General features: G+C 38.2%; 1 protein-coding gene across 1 annotated transcript in view; it reads right to left on the bottom strand.

The window, feature by feature from the left end:
* Window positions 1–1,743: 1,743 nt before the first annotated feature.
* KIAA0232 (KIAA0232 ortholog) overlaps window positions 1,744–15,786 on the bottom strand; it is a 53,686-nt gene continuing 39,643 nt past the window's right edge. The window contains 3 exon segments of the mRNA XM_009328838.1: window positions 1,744–4,409; window positions 5,358–5,455; window positions 7,565–7,646. Coding sequence (XP_009327113.1) covers window positions 4,230–4,409; window positions 5,358–5,455; window positions 7,565–7,646 — 360 coding nt within the window. The 3' untranslated portion in view covers window positions 1,744–4,229.

The raw sequence follows: 15,786 nt of genomic DNA on the forward strand, positions 1-15,786 counted from the left end.
CCTTTGTTTTTGTTCTTGGATTAACTGGGTCCTACGGTTGCAGATACGTTACAGTAACAGATGCAGTTCTTCCAGAAGCACTTGCCCTACAGGAAGGCCGTCAGGTAGGAGAAGCGTACATGGAAGTCTCTCATCTCAGCCTCTGTGCATTCTTTATGGGTGAAGCCTTACACAACGATGAAGTAGGGCAGGGAAACCAATGTTCTGCCACCGAGTCACTTTTTCTCGGCAGCATGCTGACCCGCCACCAGCTCTGTCAGCTTTTGTTTTTTCTTTTAATCCCATTATCATCATACTGGAGCACAGAGGTAGCTCACAAAATTTATAAGCACTTGCATATTACAATACATTTTAAAAGCAACTTGAACACTGGAAAAGGGATCTTACTGTAGAAAGCTAAAATGTATCAGTTCAGTTTCATTTGTCCCGAACCTCTGCAGCCTCGTTGCTACTAGTTTCACAGGTCATAAAAGAAAATTATGGGAGATGCTGTGCGTGAAAGGTAGATGGCAAATTCATTGGGGATAATACTTAAATACGCTGGTCCTGGCAGGAAAAGGATGAGTTACTGTCAAGGAATCCTGGGAAGACCGGCTCTCCCGGAGCTGCGGTACCTTTCCATGTATTTTCACTGCGGACAGCACTCCCATGAAGTCATAGTTTGACATGCATTTAAAGCCTGCCCTACCACTGACAGATGCAATTGCTGCCAAGGACTGTGCAGTGGGTTTTGCATGATAGAAGTATTGTTTACATTGGAAACGAATTCTTTGGGATATGTGGAGTTAGTAATTCAGATACAACAACTGAAAGGCCTGGCTGGCCAAATTTAATTCTTTTATCAAGCATTTTCTATAAACACAATGAAAATACACTCCTTCTGCTGTATTTAAGAAATAATTAAAAATAACTTATGCCTTCGAAAGTTTTAGCTACAAAGTTTAAAGCATGCTAGATACTAACGAACAAAAGCACTCACCCAAGGACCTTACAGAACAACTCTTTTCCATTATTTCCCAAGTGTGTATTTATGTGGTGTTTTCATTGCACTTCTAATTCAGGGGAGTTGCAATCATTCTACACAGAATCCCAAGTCACTATGGCTGTAAACTTACAGCAACATAATGCACGTCTCCACCAAGCTGAATGTGAGCTCTTCAAAACTGGGTCTGTCTTTTCTCCTTTTTATGAAAAGAGGTCCGGCCATGGGGTTAGGAGTATGCATTTGCTTGTCACAGATGCAGTTTTTCTGAAAGTAGAAGTGAGATGTTGACCATTTGATGGTTGAGCACAGGTTGAAAGCAGAAATAAAGTCTGCTTGTTTAGATCCTGTACTCCGTAACTTTGACTAATATGTGAGAGAGGGTCTGGGTTTGTCTGGGTTTTAAATTTTTTTTTTTTTTCCTTTTGAAAGAGGTCTCGTGTTCTCTAAACGTGAAGTTGTCATTACAAATTAATTTTTGGAATAAGATTATGACATCTACAGAAATAATTGAAGTGGGGACTAAGCTTATTATGTTTGCTCGTCTTTTTTTTTTTTTCAAGAACATACGCAGTGTATTTAATTTTCCTGCATTGTATTGAAAAAGAATAAAAAATAGATTAAAAAATCATAGCGATGAAAAGGACTCGCAAATTACACACCTCATGCTCTCTTGCCAGAATGTTTAATGCTTAACTGCTGTGTTGTATCTAAGTTATTGTTACGTTAGACAAAGCAAATGAACACACACACACGCCATCCAATTGTCCTTTTATATTTTTATTCGGTGTTAAGTAACTCCACAAGAAAACAAAATCAGTTACTCTGGTGTACGTGAAATCAGAACAATACAACCACTTGAAGCAAAAAGTAGAAACAAATTTCAGCCCAGGAATGGAAAACTGATACTTCAGTGCTATGGATATGCAATGCGCTTCATACCACAGTCCGGTTCAGCGTATGCCAACCTTTAATGCTTTTGTTGTTGTTGTTTGTTGTTGTTGTGTGTTTCTATCCATACAGAAAAACTAAAAACCACACTTCAACTCTCACCGAAAGCTTTAGAGCTTTAGCCATTAAACTATGAAAACAAGTAAAGACAATTTGTTATTGCCCAAGCTCAAGATACGATTTTATCTTCCCCAAAGGTGCTGGAATTATTACATGCCATAATGTAACTACAAGCAACACCTTTGCTGGTTTTGAGCCCTTTCTTACCAAAGAAGCAGCTCTAGCCAAAATTAACTGAGCTGAAGTTTGTGTTTGAAATATGTCCATTTGGTCATTTCTTGTTCTCGATTGAAGTTCTATTCCATTCTTCACTGTAGTGATTTGAAGAATTTGTGTGTAAAATTCTTTTTTACTTTCATGTTACAGTTAACTAGTTCTCAGTGCAGGTGCTAAACAACCTCTCAAGGAAGCTCCAGAAGAAAGTAAAATATATAAAAATCTATCCAAAGTCTGCAAATAAATTAAGAAACTGTAAAGTGTCAAAAGATTTGTTGTATGAATACAAACCCTAAAACATAGTCTAAGAGGAGGACCAAAAGAAAGCCCCTGGGTAAGGACAAACCAAGCCAATTTTAAGTAAGGATCTCAACGGAAGCGTTGCACAAAGAATGGCATGGTTTTCCAACCACGTATTTCACTTCTTACGTTGTCAATTGAATAAAGGCAACAAAACCCAGCTACTCAGAAAACCCCCTAGCACAGAACATATTTCAAAGGCAGTTCAGCTCACATTTCAAACAGCTATAGTTCTCATGAGGTTTATTGCCTGTCAAAATTAATGGGTAAGCTTTTCAAGTCAGTATTGGACTTTCTGCACTTCCCGATGTTGTAGACATGCTGCTATTGTATAGACTAGTTAGTTGTTGTTGTTTTTAAACTGTGAGTTGGTAAAAACTTAGAACGTTTCATTTTGCAAATATTGCTCCTCCTGGCTTATACGTTTTGCATAATGTGTTAAAAGCACAAGGAGTTGATAGTCTTGTACAGATGCAACTTGACAATGTATTGACTTTCTAAGTTAACAAAATAAAATTTAAAAGCAAGTCACATAAAGCAACAGTCACTACTGCAATCACACATGTATGTTGTAAGTCATCACTTTCCCTCCCCCCCCCACCACACACATAACTTGCCCCACACATTCTCTCAGAAACACAAAATGAACTACGAGATTTACTAAATTACAGCCACAACAGCAGCTAACTGCAGCAGCCACAGGATTTCTTTCAAGTGAAGCACTGACCCTTTGCATTTAAAACATTGAACGCTCTGAGCATTTTAGATAGTTTCAGACATTCAGGCTCAAGTTCAGTACAGGATGCTTTTGCAGATTACATCAATGCCATCATCTGCAACAAGACAACGTTCTCATTACTCGTTACAAAATTCACAACAATCCACACATCGCCCCAGTGGTTTATTATTTTTGGTGTTACTTTTTAAACATCTGCCCCACATTGGCAAGTTGCTAAAAAGGACAAAAAAAAAAAGAAAAAAAGAAAAAAAAACCCCACATTGCCTCCATACCTACAAAAAATCCTTGGCTTCTCCAGTTAGCAAAAATACAAACCATGGTATCCTCAGTGTTGGTTTGCGGGAGGGGGGAATCATAGGATAGAAAACACAGTTTCTGTAAGTCTCTAAAGCACAACCCTGTCGTTCCTACTTCAAAGTTACGAGATTTACCGAATGAAGACTGGACAAGTCATTCATGCTTTTCTCCTGCATTCAGAAAGGCACTGATAGATTACAGTGTTAAGTATTTATCTCCCAGTTCTTAAAGAACAAAGCCTAATGTGCAGAAAGCTGAAGTCGCTGAATAGCAGAAGTAGTTGTAGACACTGCGATGCTAAGAAGATAGTAATAGTGGTAGGGCTACAGTTACGAATGAAAATAACTGCAATTAAGATGCAAAAAAGCAGTGGTACTACTAAGACAAGCACATGCACATCCATTCTTGATTTGACAACACAATCTAGTCTAGTTCAAATAGCCAAGAATTTAACAGGGTGTTTTTTTTTTTTTTGGGGGTTTTTTTGTGGGGGGGGGGGGGGAATCTTCAACAGGACAGCTGTGTCCTCATCTATAAAATAAGCAAGAAGAGAAAGATAAATACACATCTGAATCCATTAACTGAAGAGGAAACTCAAGTTGTTGTTTTAGAGCTACAGACCCTCAAGAAGGATAGTTTTCCATCTCATGTTACTTTTCAATCATCTGTTCTACTCTGCAGTTTTTATAGTTGAGTTCGAGAAAAAAGCTCCTCCTCACACGGATCAGCCCATTCACTTCCACCTTCTGAAGCTGTGTCTTCAGAGCTGGAGCTATCACTGGAGTAGATCTTCTTCCTGAAGCCATTTGGTTTTGCCTCAGCATTTATATCATCTGCACATCTCGCTTCATAAACAGAAGAAACCTAAGGATTTAAACTGACAGTGTTGATGGGGAACAATAAAAATCACGCTTGCTTTTTTCTGAGCTGGGAGGTTATATAGTTTTGTAGTTGTTCAAGAGAGATGTCACGGTTACAGGGCAAGTCCTCCACTTCCCTGACTTAGTCCACTACATAGAAAGGACTGCAGAACAGCAGGAAAAAAAGGTGAGGCCTTTACTATTTTTTCCTATTCCTTCATTTTAGGATTTGCACAAAACAGCAAGAGAATTAAAAGTGAACTCTGTCAGAATGCATGTTAGAAAATTACGGTAAAAGTTATCTCCAAAATTTGGTAGTAAGTATTAAATATCAAGAAAACACAGCACAGATCTGACTAAACTTCAAGCAAAACCAATGTATTTTCAGCTGAATCAGTAAAGCTGTAGCAAGCCTGTCACAGTGTAAATTTAGGTGCTATCATCACTATAAAGTTTAACAGTGTATCAGTAAGTGGACATGTACACAAAGATCTTCCCTACAGCAAAAAAATCAGGTATTTGTTTGTAAGCAGGACAGAATTCAGCATACATTATGTTCAGGCCTTTAGATACCGGTCCTTTCTGCCTTCATAGTGCACGTCAGCCCACTCTGTGCTTACTGAAATTAGAAGTCGAGGAGAAAGAGACTAGTGTTTAACCCACAAGACAAGCCAAAGCCAAGTGTTCCCAAAGGAAACCGAGTTTGCTTAACTACTAGAAGTACAGCTCTTTGTACAAAGGGCTGTACTCCCCAAAGTACAACACTGAGGAGTTTTCAGACGCATGCTCAAGACGCAGAAGAGATTAAAACACAAAGTAAGGAAAGAAAAGCTTTTGAAGGTTTTCATAGGAATTTCATTTGAGGCCAGACTGCGATGAAAGGAAAGACGCGGTGGCACACCCTTATAAAATAAACAAAGAAACTCCTCCCCCAAACCAATGACACACTTACCATATTAAAATCTAAAAGATGTTCATCATCATTGGATATTTCCTTTACATCTGCAAATTCTCCTACACCATTCTCTCCCTTGGCATCTGTATAACACTCTTACATTGTGTTTGTGGGGGTGTTTGAGAGGAAAAAGGAAGAAAAAACAGAATTGAGGAACACTGTTATTTACATTTAGCCAAAATGAAAGCATCTAGAGAAGTATTCTTGAAATTCACACTCTAAGCCATGTAAATCTGTGCTTGTGGGGATTTTTATAGTTTTGACATCCTTAAAGAGAGAAGCATAATAGCTTATGGAAGCTTCATCAAATCTTACCTGGATAACCAAAAAAAAAAAAAAAAAAGAAGCTACTTAGTTAATGAAAACATCTAAAATAGTAAGGTACAAAGAGCAATAATTACTTTTTTATTATAGATGGTTCAGTACATTTTTCAATTCTGATAACCACATGGTGTTTTAGATCATTCCTATTTCTATACCCATACAAAATATACTGCAACAGCAGCCTGGTTCTGACTGAAGCTCAAAAAAAAACCCCAAAAAACAGCTGACGTGAATGGCTGTGATTTCTACTTACCAGAGTAAACCTCCATATATAATATCAACATATTTCATATCGATATATATCGATCACATGCATCAATATCCTATATTAAAAATACCCATAAGAAAACTGGATACAGCTAAAGATTTGTGAAAAAATAGCATTAGCTCTGAGGATAAAGCTCTAGCTTTGTTAAGCTTAGTCTAAAAGAGGAAATCCTGGAACTATTCTACTTCACAGAAATTCTGCCACTGTACCAAGCAGGTTCTGGGCTCCATAGTATTTTTTACTGTATATTCTGTCTTCCGCTGATGAAATAAGGTGGTGAACCACTGAGAGAGTTACGCAGGTTCACCAGCAGATGTCAGCAAAAAGACGTCACAATTCACTCACAGGGATTCAAGGATTACTCTGTGTAAAATACATACTCAAGAGTGTGAGCCACTACATTTGCTAGTACACCAATAATACCTCTGCAGTTATCACTGTGGGGGGAAAAAAACCCACTTCACAAAAAGACACTAAATATCTCTACTTTGTAAATACTGAGGTTTAGTCTAATATGGGAGGCAAACCAAAGTCCCATAGGCATTGATCTATTCTCTTTCACTGTGCAAACACATTTCTATAGTTGGGAGTGGAGTAAGTTAAAATGTTCTTGAAAGTAACCCAAACTGTCCTAAACACCAAAGTAAGGGCATTTAGGCACTAAGAACACCGTTTAGTTGGTTGTGCTTTAAGGTGCACTCCAAAAATAGTTCAGTAATAATTACTGGCTAATCTATTTCCAGATTATTAAGGAACCAGGTCTCTGACCAAAAGTTTCTTGCACTGAGCCTCTACCAACAGAAAGCATCAGATAGCCTGTCAATTCGGTATACAGAATGTTCTTATTGAGCTTCTTGCCTTCGCCCCAGAAAAGGTAAACTGGTATGCAGGCAAAAAAAAAAGCTGTCTGGATTCTTGCCTGTCCACTGAAGAGCTGGGCTTGGGCCAGCTGTCAGATGCTACGAATACTTGGGAGGCAAGAGAGAGTGCTGGAAGCACACCTGCTTCCGCTTGCGAGCAGCCTGCCTACCAAGACCGGACTTACTCTCCATGTGGGACAGAAAAACTCCCAGACTGGCACCGTGAAAGGAGTGGCCAAGAGGCAAATCCCTCTCCTTCCCAGCTTGAGAGAAATTCCACACATTCACTGAATAACTGGCATGTTATCTATGCAAACCCATAAAAGGCAATTATCATGTTTCCACATTCTTATAAAATTAGCTACCTATTAAGTATTCTTCAGGTTGAAACATACTCAAAAATGTAATAAAGTATTTTCAGAGTCAGAGATTAATATTCTATTTACTTAATTCCAGGCTCTAGAATTAAGTAAATCTGCATAAATGTGAAGACTATTTTAAAAGCACTTTCATTTAAAAACTATTTAGAAGCATGCTAGAGATCTATTACAAATGTAACTGAAGCATCCCAGTTCTCTCTCAGAAAAGAGAGTTTATTGTGGAAGTTTACTGTTTGTTGTTGGTTTTTTTTTTTTTTAAATAGAGCTATAGGAGGTCCAATTCATCTGCAACAATTCAAGTCCTTGAGAAAGAGCATTTCATTCTAACACAGGTGCAACATCAAGTTAGTTCAAACAGGCAGAGCTTCTTACCTTCACACTGTGATGCAGGAAAAAGGGGAGAATAGAGCGCCTTTTCCCACCAGCATTGCTTTTCCTGGCTGCCACTCACTCTCTGCAGATTAGTATTCAATATAGGAAAGTGTTTAGACAATAATCACGCTTCATTATGCCATAAATAATATACTTACATGTAAAGGAGGAAACTCGTATTACAGCCAATTTGCTAGGTCTTATAGGTCACACGGTTCAATTTCTAATACTAATGGGAAAGGACTGTCAAACTACAACAGAACATCCGTTATCCGAACGCTTATACTCAAGATGAGCTCCACGCAGGGGCTCATGCTTTGCTGATACAGAGTTGTACAAATCCAGAACAAAAAGATGAATTCCAGCCCTACACTATATAATCTAAGTACAAAACAAGAGAGAACAGATAGCTACCCAAGAGATGAAAATACAGCAGAACAACGTTAGTCAACATGACAAATAATTCAGTGTAAAACAAAACAGAAAAGAAAGCAAACAAAAAGCTGCAAAATTCAATGTTTTAAGTCTGGAAGGGTGAATTAGCAGTACCATTACCATCAATGGGATAACATAAAATTAAACTAGAGAATTAATGTGTCAACATGAGGAAAAACTGCTTGTGAGGATGATTAATAATTTGTCTTTATGCTAAAAATAATCTCAATCTACTCACTAAAAATGCCTAAATACTCCCCCCCCCCAATATTTTAATGCTAATTTAAATTTACCAGAGCTCTTTCCTTGTAAAATTAATTGACATGGCTAAAATACCAAAGGCTTGTCACAACAGACATGTCCCTAGTTTTATGGCTGCATTTGTGGTAACCCCGTTAACCTTCAAAAGATGATGCCTGCTTTTAACAGCCCCTGTTAAAATATTACATCAAATGATTCAAAAACAAACTATAGTGCAACTAGCTACTAAAAACCATTAACAAATGAGCATCAACACTGAGTTTCTATCCAGCTTCCTCCTCTGTAAACCTGAGAACATTTAAGCACAGAAAATTAATGAGCGTCCTTTTGTTCCTCTTTTGTAGAACTACAAACCTATAGAACCTAAACTTACAAATGCTTATTATTTAATAAAGAGAAGTCCCTCTCAAACCAAATCAGCAGCTCAGGAGTGCTGTATTCAGAAGTGTCTACCAGATTAAACTTTTTTCCTCACAAAATTCTGCTATAATGAATATTGAAATTATCCATGCTGGTTTCCTCTCATAACACCGAGGGATAGTCCTGTTGGAACCACCCTCCAAAAGCTTAAACCCCAACTCCAGAAAAGGGAGTTCTTAGAAAGTTAAACCATGGTTTAAAAAAAGGGAAGGGGGGGGGGGGGGAAGCAAGCTCAAGGGTATTTAAAGCAGGACTTCATAAGAAATATGTGCATTTACAAATAAATTCAATCACAGAAGCCTCACTCTGCTGCTGACTACAGATAGAGGCATCTGAACGCCACAGACACTGCTTTATTAACTTCAAAGTTTCCCACATGGCTGGTGTCACACCTGCACTCGTATCTGCACACATGATAAGCTGGATGATCCACAGTGGGTTAACAAGCAAAGCCAGCTTGAGGCTGGCAGGGTGTAACAAGCTACAGCGGTCTTGCTTCCTGGGCTAAGTCACCGTCAGAGCCTACGTATCTGCTTCAGGATGGCTCAGTGACTGAACTGATGCTGGCTGCAGGCTGCCTCAGCTCCCGTGTCCTTCCATCACCTCCTCGATACCAGAAGAGTTAGAGAAAGCCAGAGACATCTTCTGGCTGCATGCAGAAGCAGCCCAGCAGGGCTTCCGTCTGAGCTCAGACCTAGCCCTCTTGCCCCCACACTGACCCTCGTGGAATGACGCATGTTATTTCTAAACCAGCATTAAGGTCAGCTGTGTAAAGCAAAAGGAGGGATGTGAAGACCCGCTATCCACGCTAAAGCCATTTGAGGGTTTTGTTTGGGAGGCGATAGGGGACACGAGCTGACATCCACTTTATACATTCACTGAAGAAAACTATTTTCTCCTACAGTTGCTTAGATGTTTACTACAATTGTGCAGTGTGACATCATGAAAGTGTCTGACAATTAAAGAAGTACCCTTAATTGGCAAATAAGAAATACCAGCTCCAGAACAGTCCCACGAGTCTACCTTCCTTTTCTTTCCCTTTTAAAACTGCATTTTCAATTTATGCCACCTCCTCCTCTCACACATACTCACACGCACTTCCAGTATTTTATGAAGTTTTAATAAATTTCCCAGCTACCCATCTAAATAGCTATTATTCTCAATTGTACTAGTATTAGAAATTGCAAGTGGAAGTCTTTCCTCTCTGAAACTATTCACATTAATTTTACTTTATTCCTAAGTACAGCTCAAAGACAACAAGCAAAACCAACTGCAATGCTGTTTCACTCCCAGTCTTGCTGCAGGTCTGAGAGAAGACTGATGGTTTCCTTTCTCGTTTTACAGCTAGGTACACGGTAACTGAGGCTTCTCTTAGAGCTTCTGGTTGAGGATACGTAAAATCACTTGAGGGCTTTAGCATTCACTAGCACAAACACTATGGTAATGTTATAGTTACGAAAGATTCTCCTCCCCCCAAATCCTAGCGGATTTCAGTCACAACCGTCTACAAATTTTCAGCAGATTTGGGTCAGAATTGTGCAGCTACACGCAAAAACTAAAGCTTCGATTCTGCTTCTGTCCCCCTCTCATCTGTCCCCTACTGAGAGGTAAGCCAACAGCAGAAAAAAAAAAATCATTTTAATGTTTGCTATTGTTTCTGTAAGAGTTTGAAAGAGTAAAATAGTTTCAAAACTTTATATAGCATTTATATGTTTTTCATTGGCATCTAGCTCACACCTGTTCCTTCCAACATCATTTCATGTCTGTTTTTCTCAAAGGAACCTTCCTAAGAACTTCGTACCACAGCAGGGCTGTCCACTTAGGTCTTTTATCCAAAATCTCAACTGAAACCTCTGGTATACAAAAGAACCACCATTCTTTGCAAACATTAGTACAAATACTTTCTAAAGGAATAAAAGCAAGTATTAGGTGTTTTTCAGCTAAAAACTCCAGTGCTGCTTCGAAGATCAAATTACAGTGAAACGACTCCGTAATCTAGCTGGAGTAAAGTAGCTAACATAAAGAAGAGATTTTGTGAGCTTAACTGGATAACGACTATTTTAAACAGCGTATTTGATCTCCAGCATCACCATGGAATAGCAATTTGATGTTTTGTTAAGGATACAACTGAAAAAAAAGGGAAAACAAGCGGAGAAGTGAAAGATTGTTTCCTGCACCACGAATGCCATTTCCTACAGCTGATGAGATTTTTCCTCACCTCTTCCACTCACACACGTATTTGAAATAAAGCAGCCAAGGAAGATTACTGTTCTACAGAGTTTTGTTGTATTGCTGCTTTCTTTGCAAGACTGCTATGGACAGCAATACGTAATTCATTAGCTGATGAAGCTGTACTGCGAGAATGCGGCAGACAGAACACCGTATTATATTGATCTGGGAAAAGGACAAGCTGCTTTGGTGAACACACTCCAGACTGCGGAGCTGGGCCTACCAAACCGAATGCCCAGGAGGAGGATTTTACTCTTTTGCTCGTTTGGCTTGTGTAAACTGTTCTGTACTCACTACGGCAAGGGACGTATCCAACACCACAGTTTTCAACTGTGACCAGGAGGCAGCCTGATAAACAACACATTTAAGTGGTACTGTTGGTTTGCCGACATAAGATAAAATTTAACTGTAGTTTCTGTACGACAGGATACTAAGCCAACTTTTAGGAATATCTTTCCCAGGCAGGTGAGGAAACAGTGACTAATAAAGTTGGGAAAGACCAGGTCTAGAAGTATGAAAGCAGAATTCAAGAAAAAAAGACCCATTCATATGATAAAAATGATAAACCTGGTACTGTCAATCTACAATAGGAGGTTTTATTACCTGAATGATAAATGCGCAGATGGAAAAGCCAAGGAACAAAAGGTAGGAGAAATTTGGAGGGGAGAGGGGGGTGGCATTTCTTCCCCCTCTCCTTATCTATACAGATGTATTAAAAGGGAAGTTCATGATGATAAATTAAAAAAACTTCAAACCCCAAAATATTTATTTTATTTCTATTTTGTTATATACATATTAAAATATTTCTCCTCAGGTAAGAGCTTGATTGCTCGTACAAGTAGCTCATTAAGAAATTATTTTATTCTTTCTTCTTGGCAGAAAATAACAGGTAGTTTTATTTTGCAACCTCAAATAAATTTCTTAGAGAGCATTTATGAATATGCAACGCTTTTTTTTTCTCCACCAAGAACTGGTATAGGATGTGCTTAACAACTTAAATCTTATTTTATCAACAATCTGCATAGGGGGAAATATTAGTACGATTTTTTTTGCTACTCCTTAATTAACAATTTTGTATGAGGTAGCAATCATTTTTGTTGATTCCCTTGCTTCCATCACAACTTTTCCCTCCAGTTACAGACACAAGTCCACAGCAAGTTCATATGGCAGATTAGTCACTTGCTAGTTAGCAAAGTTACACTGGTCAGAACTCTATTCTTCAAGCAAAATTTATGCAAAGCATCTTCTCAGAGCTGGGGTCTACAGTTTAAGGACCATCTGCCTGAAGGTTTTGAAAAAAGGGCACTTCCAGTATTTTATGAAAAGTTTTAATAAATTTTCCAGCTAGCCATCTAAATAGCTATTATTTTCATCTAAATTGATATGCCATTCAGGATAGACTACTTGGGCTTCAGATACTAATTTGAAAACACCATCATTGAATACTTCTACACTTTCAGAATGCATGCTGACAAGGATCAAGGCAGCGACAAGAGTTTTGCAGAATCTGAACACAATAAACACTAAAGTCTCATTATGATCTGAATATTATCTGAAGTGTTACAACTGAAAGTTTCATGACCAACCACAGAAAAAGTGTCATATTAATCTGTAAGTAGAAGTTTCCTCAGACCTGCTCTGCAACCCGTTACTATCAGAAAGAATACAAGAAACACATGAATCATTTAGAAGTCAAAGCAGCAATGAACCCATTGAGTCCCATTCCAAAAGACTGGATCCTAACTGTAGTTCATCAGCAACCCAGGGAAGATACATCTGGCTCAAGAAGCTAGTCACAAATGAACAAAGGGAGCCGAGTCTAGACTTTATATTCTTAAAACCTATTTGGAGGTCACCTAATTCTCAAATTTCACTGAAAATATAGGTGTAAGGGACCCTATGAGATCATCTAGTCTCTACTCCTGCACAAAGCCAGAATCAACTACAATGCACTATTCCTACACTCTAAATCTCTTTCAAGGCAGAATTTCTGCTTCCCTAAAAATAACTGAGCCTTACAGTAAGCTCATTTTCTGGTTACAAGCCTTTTTCAATTTCCCTTGCTGTGATTTAAGGTCGTCACATCCACTTCCTTTGTGTTTACCAGAGCTTACACGACAAGCAGAGCTTTTTCCTTATCTCCTGTAACTATGAACATGGCTTCTGCAAAACTGCTGGGTTCTTCTCCAAGTTTCTCTTTTTTCGAGATAAAACCACCCCAGTTCCTTCACTCTGTTTTCAAAAGTAGTGATCTTCGTGTTGCTCTCCTCAGGACATCTTTCTTGATACAAGGTAATGGGAACTGAGCCCGGTACTCCAGCGGAAGGCTTTCCAGCTCCAGCGGAGCAATTACTTCTCCTCTTACAGAAGAGCTTTCCTATTTATATATCACAATGCTGTCTTTTGCAGTGTGTCATTGCTGATTTATGCTCAGCTTATGATCTACTTGAAGATGCGTTTCTATTTCACATCATTTCCTTGCCTGTCACTCCTCACACTGTGGTGTGAAGAGGATTATTATTTTCTTTAGAAGTTTGTATTTGTCCCTGCTGGATTGCATTTTATTTTTCAGACCATTTTTCCAATTTAACAACCTTTTGATTCTAATCCTGTCTTCCAGTGTAACTGCAGACTTTTGCAGTTTGATATCATCAGGGATTTTCATAAACAAGTATTTTACTCCCCAGACCAGAAAAATTAATCTCCCTTGTCCTCTAGTAAGCCACTGACTGTTATTTTGAGTGTGCAATCTTTTTGCCAAACCAATACTTAGAAACTTCCTCGTTCATCCATGCCATTTACTGGTTAAAACACTTGTTTAGGAAATTTAAGACAGTCATTGGTAAAATCCCAGCTTCCATTTTCCTCTTTAAAAAGATGTGTGTTTGCCTTTTATATATTTTCTATCTTCTATGTGTTCTCAAACAAGTATTCTACCAGGCTTTTTTCAAATTAGTTGCTGCTCTTCATGATATTTAGCTGAATATTCCTATGACTAGCTGAAACAGTCTAATTTATCTGTACTACTCCTTTGCTTAACTCTTTTCACCAACAAATCAAACAATGACAAAAAAACGCGCTAAACAGTACGTTTTGACATTATCTTCTCATAGCATTCCAAGCTTGTTATTTCTGTCTCTCAGAAATATCTTTCAGTCATTTTTTTCTGTTTCTGATTTACTTCTAGGACTTTCAGGTGTATCAAATCTTTATTTCATTGGCTTACTTTATACCTTGTTTTTTTCCTCGTGATTTTTATATTGTCAGTGTGAACCCCATCTTTTTAAGGTCCCTCTCATACAAGATACCTTGTATGAGTAAGACAAGATTTTGTCTTATTAATTAGAAAGCTAGAGCTCAGAGTCTTTGTAGGTGTTTTCATTGTCTGCCACGATCAGCACATATCAAGAACCATCTGGACCAATCCTTTCTCAGATAGCCCCAAAGATACTCTCTTTTACAATGAAGTCCTTTATGTAGAGTCATCCACATACAAAGCACTCTTGAATGTTCTTCCCACTTGATTCTCCCGATTTTAAGGCATAAAGCAGACCGCTCTGAATTTTGTCTCCCTCTTAACCTGCCATAAACCTAGGTAGTGATATCTCCTACACTATTGACCTCAGAACCAATGTATGTAAGGCACCCCCCTTCCCTTCCTCTCTTGACAGCCCTTCCTAACGGAGTTATACACTTACTTACGGTTTTTGCCGGTAAAATTTCCTTATCCCCAAATGTACTATTCTAGGCATGTACCAATCCCAACAAAACCCACAAGTCCCTTTATCTATGTCAAGGACTCAACAGTATAAGCATTCTTAGGGCACACCTACTAGATCAGAGCCCATATAAAATTTGTTGATAAGAGATTCAGCGTTGTTATATTCAGAGACCATTAACTGGACCAGGTTGTGTACTCACCCATGACTCCACAGCTAAATGGTAAGAGCATTTACTTGGAAGAAAAAGGACTGTACTTCAGCAGGCATATTTTGTGGGGTGGTGGTGTTGTTTGGGGCGGGGTGTGTGTTTGGGGTTTTTTGGTTTTGTTTTTTTTTAATCTTAAGGCTAGGTATATAATTGTCATTCACTCTTGAAGAACTCCTGCAAGAGCTATCAGCAAATTCCTTCTGCAAAATATGCTACAAGTCTAAAAGAAGTGCTCTAATATAGAAGGTAAGAGGGAGGAAACTGAACCAGATGCTCCTACAGTCTTTTAAATAGGAGGTATTCAAAGGCGTGTGTTTGCGAAGCACATATATAATTCAAGTTTGTGTGATGCAAAACAGAATGTTTTACTATTACACTGTGGTCTACATTAGTATTTTCACACCCATTATGCAAAAATATTGGAGGTACCTCAGAACACAACTCAAACTTTATGTTAGATAACAGTGAATTAAACAATAACTTTAATATTTATCATAAGTCAGTAAAAGGAAGCACAGAAGTTTCATTTAAAAAACATCCTTTACAAATATTGATCTATACTAATCAGTCAATTCCATACCCTCTGCTCAAGTTAAAACTCTTTTTCCCATGCATGTATGTGTGGGGTGTCCAGGAAGAATGCTTCTCCTAAACCGTTCTAATTCTAGGTATTTTATATTGGTTTTGTTTAATGCTCATGAAAATAAATAGTATCACTCTTAAAAAGAAAAAAGTTTGCTCACAGAAGACATACTTGCATGACATTTGCACCCTTCCTGCACACGATATAGTCATTACCTTTACTGATTAAAGTTTACTTCATAACCAACATATTAAACTTGTTTTAATGCTTTAAAAACCTCTTCTTTTACAGATAGGCTTAACTACAATAATAAATTTAGATAAATGTTCTCAAGCCAAAAAGACTATTATCTTCAGATGCACAC

This window comes from Pygoscelis adeliae, unplaced genomic scaffold (assembly GCF_000699105.1).
Source record: "Pygoscelis adeliae isolate BGI_AS28 unplaced genomic scaffold, ASM69910v1 Scaffold66, whole genome shotgun sequence".
Taxonomy (NCBI): Eukaryota; Metazoa; Chordata; class Aves; order Sphenisciformes; family Spheniscidae; genus Pygoscelis; species Pygoscelis adeliae.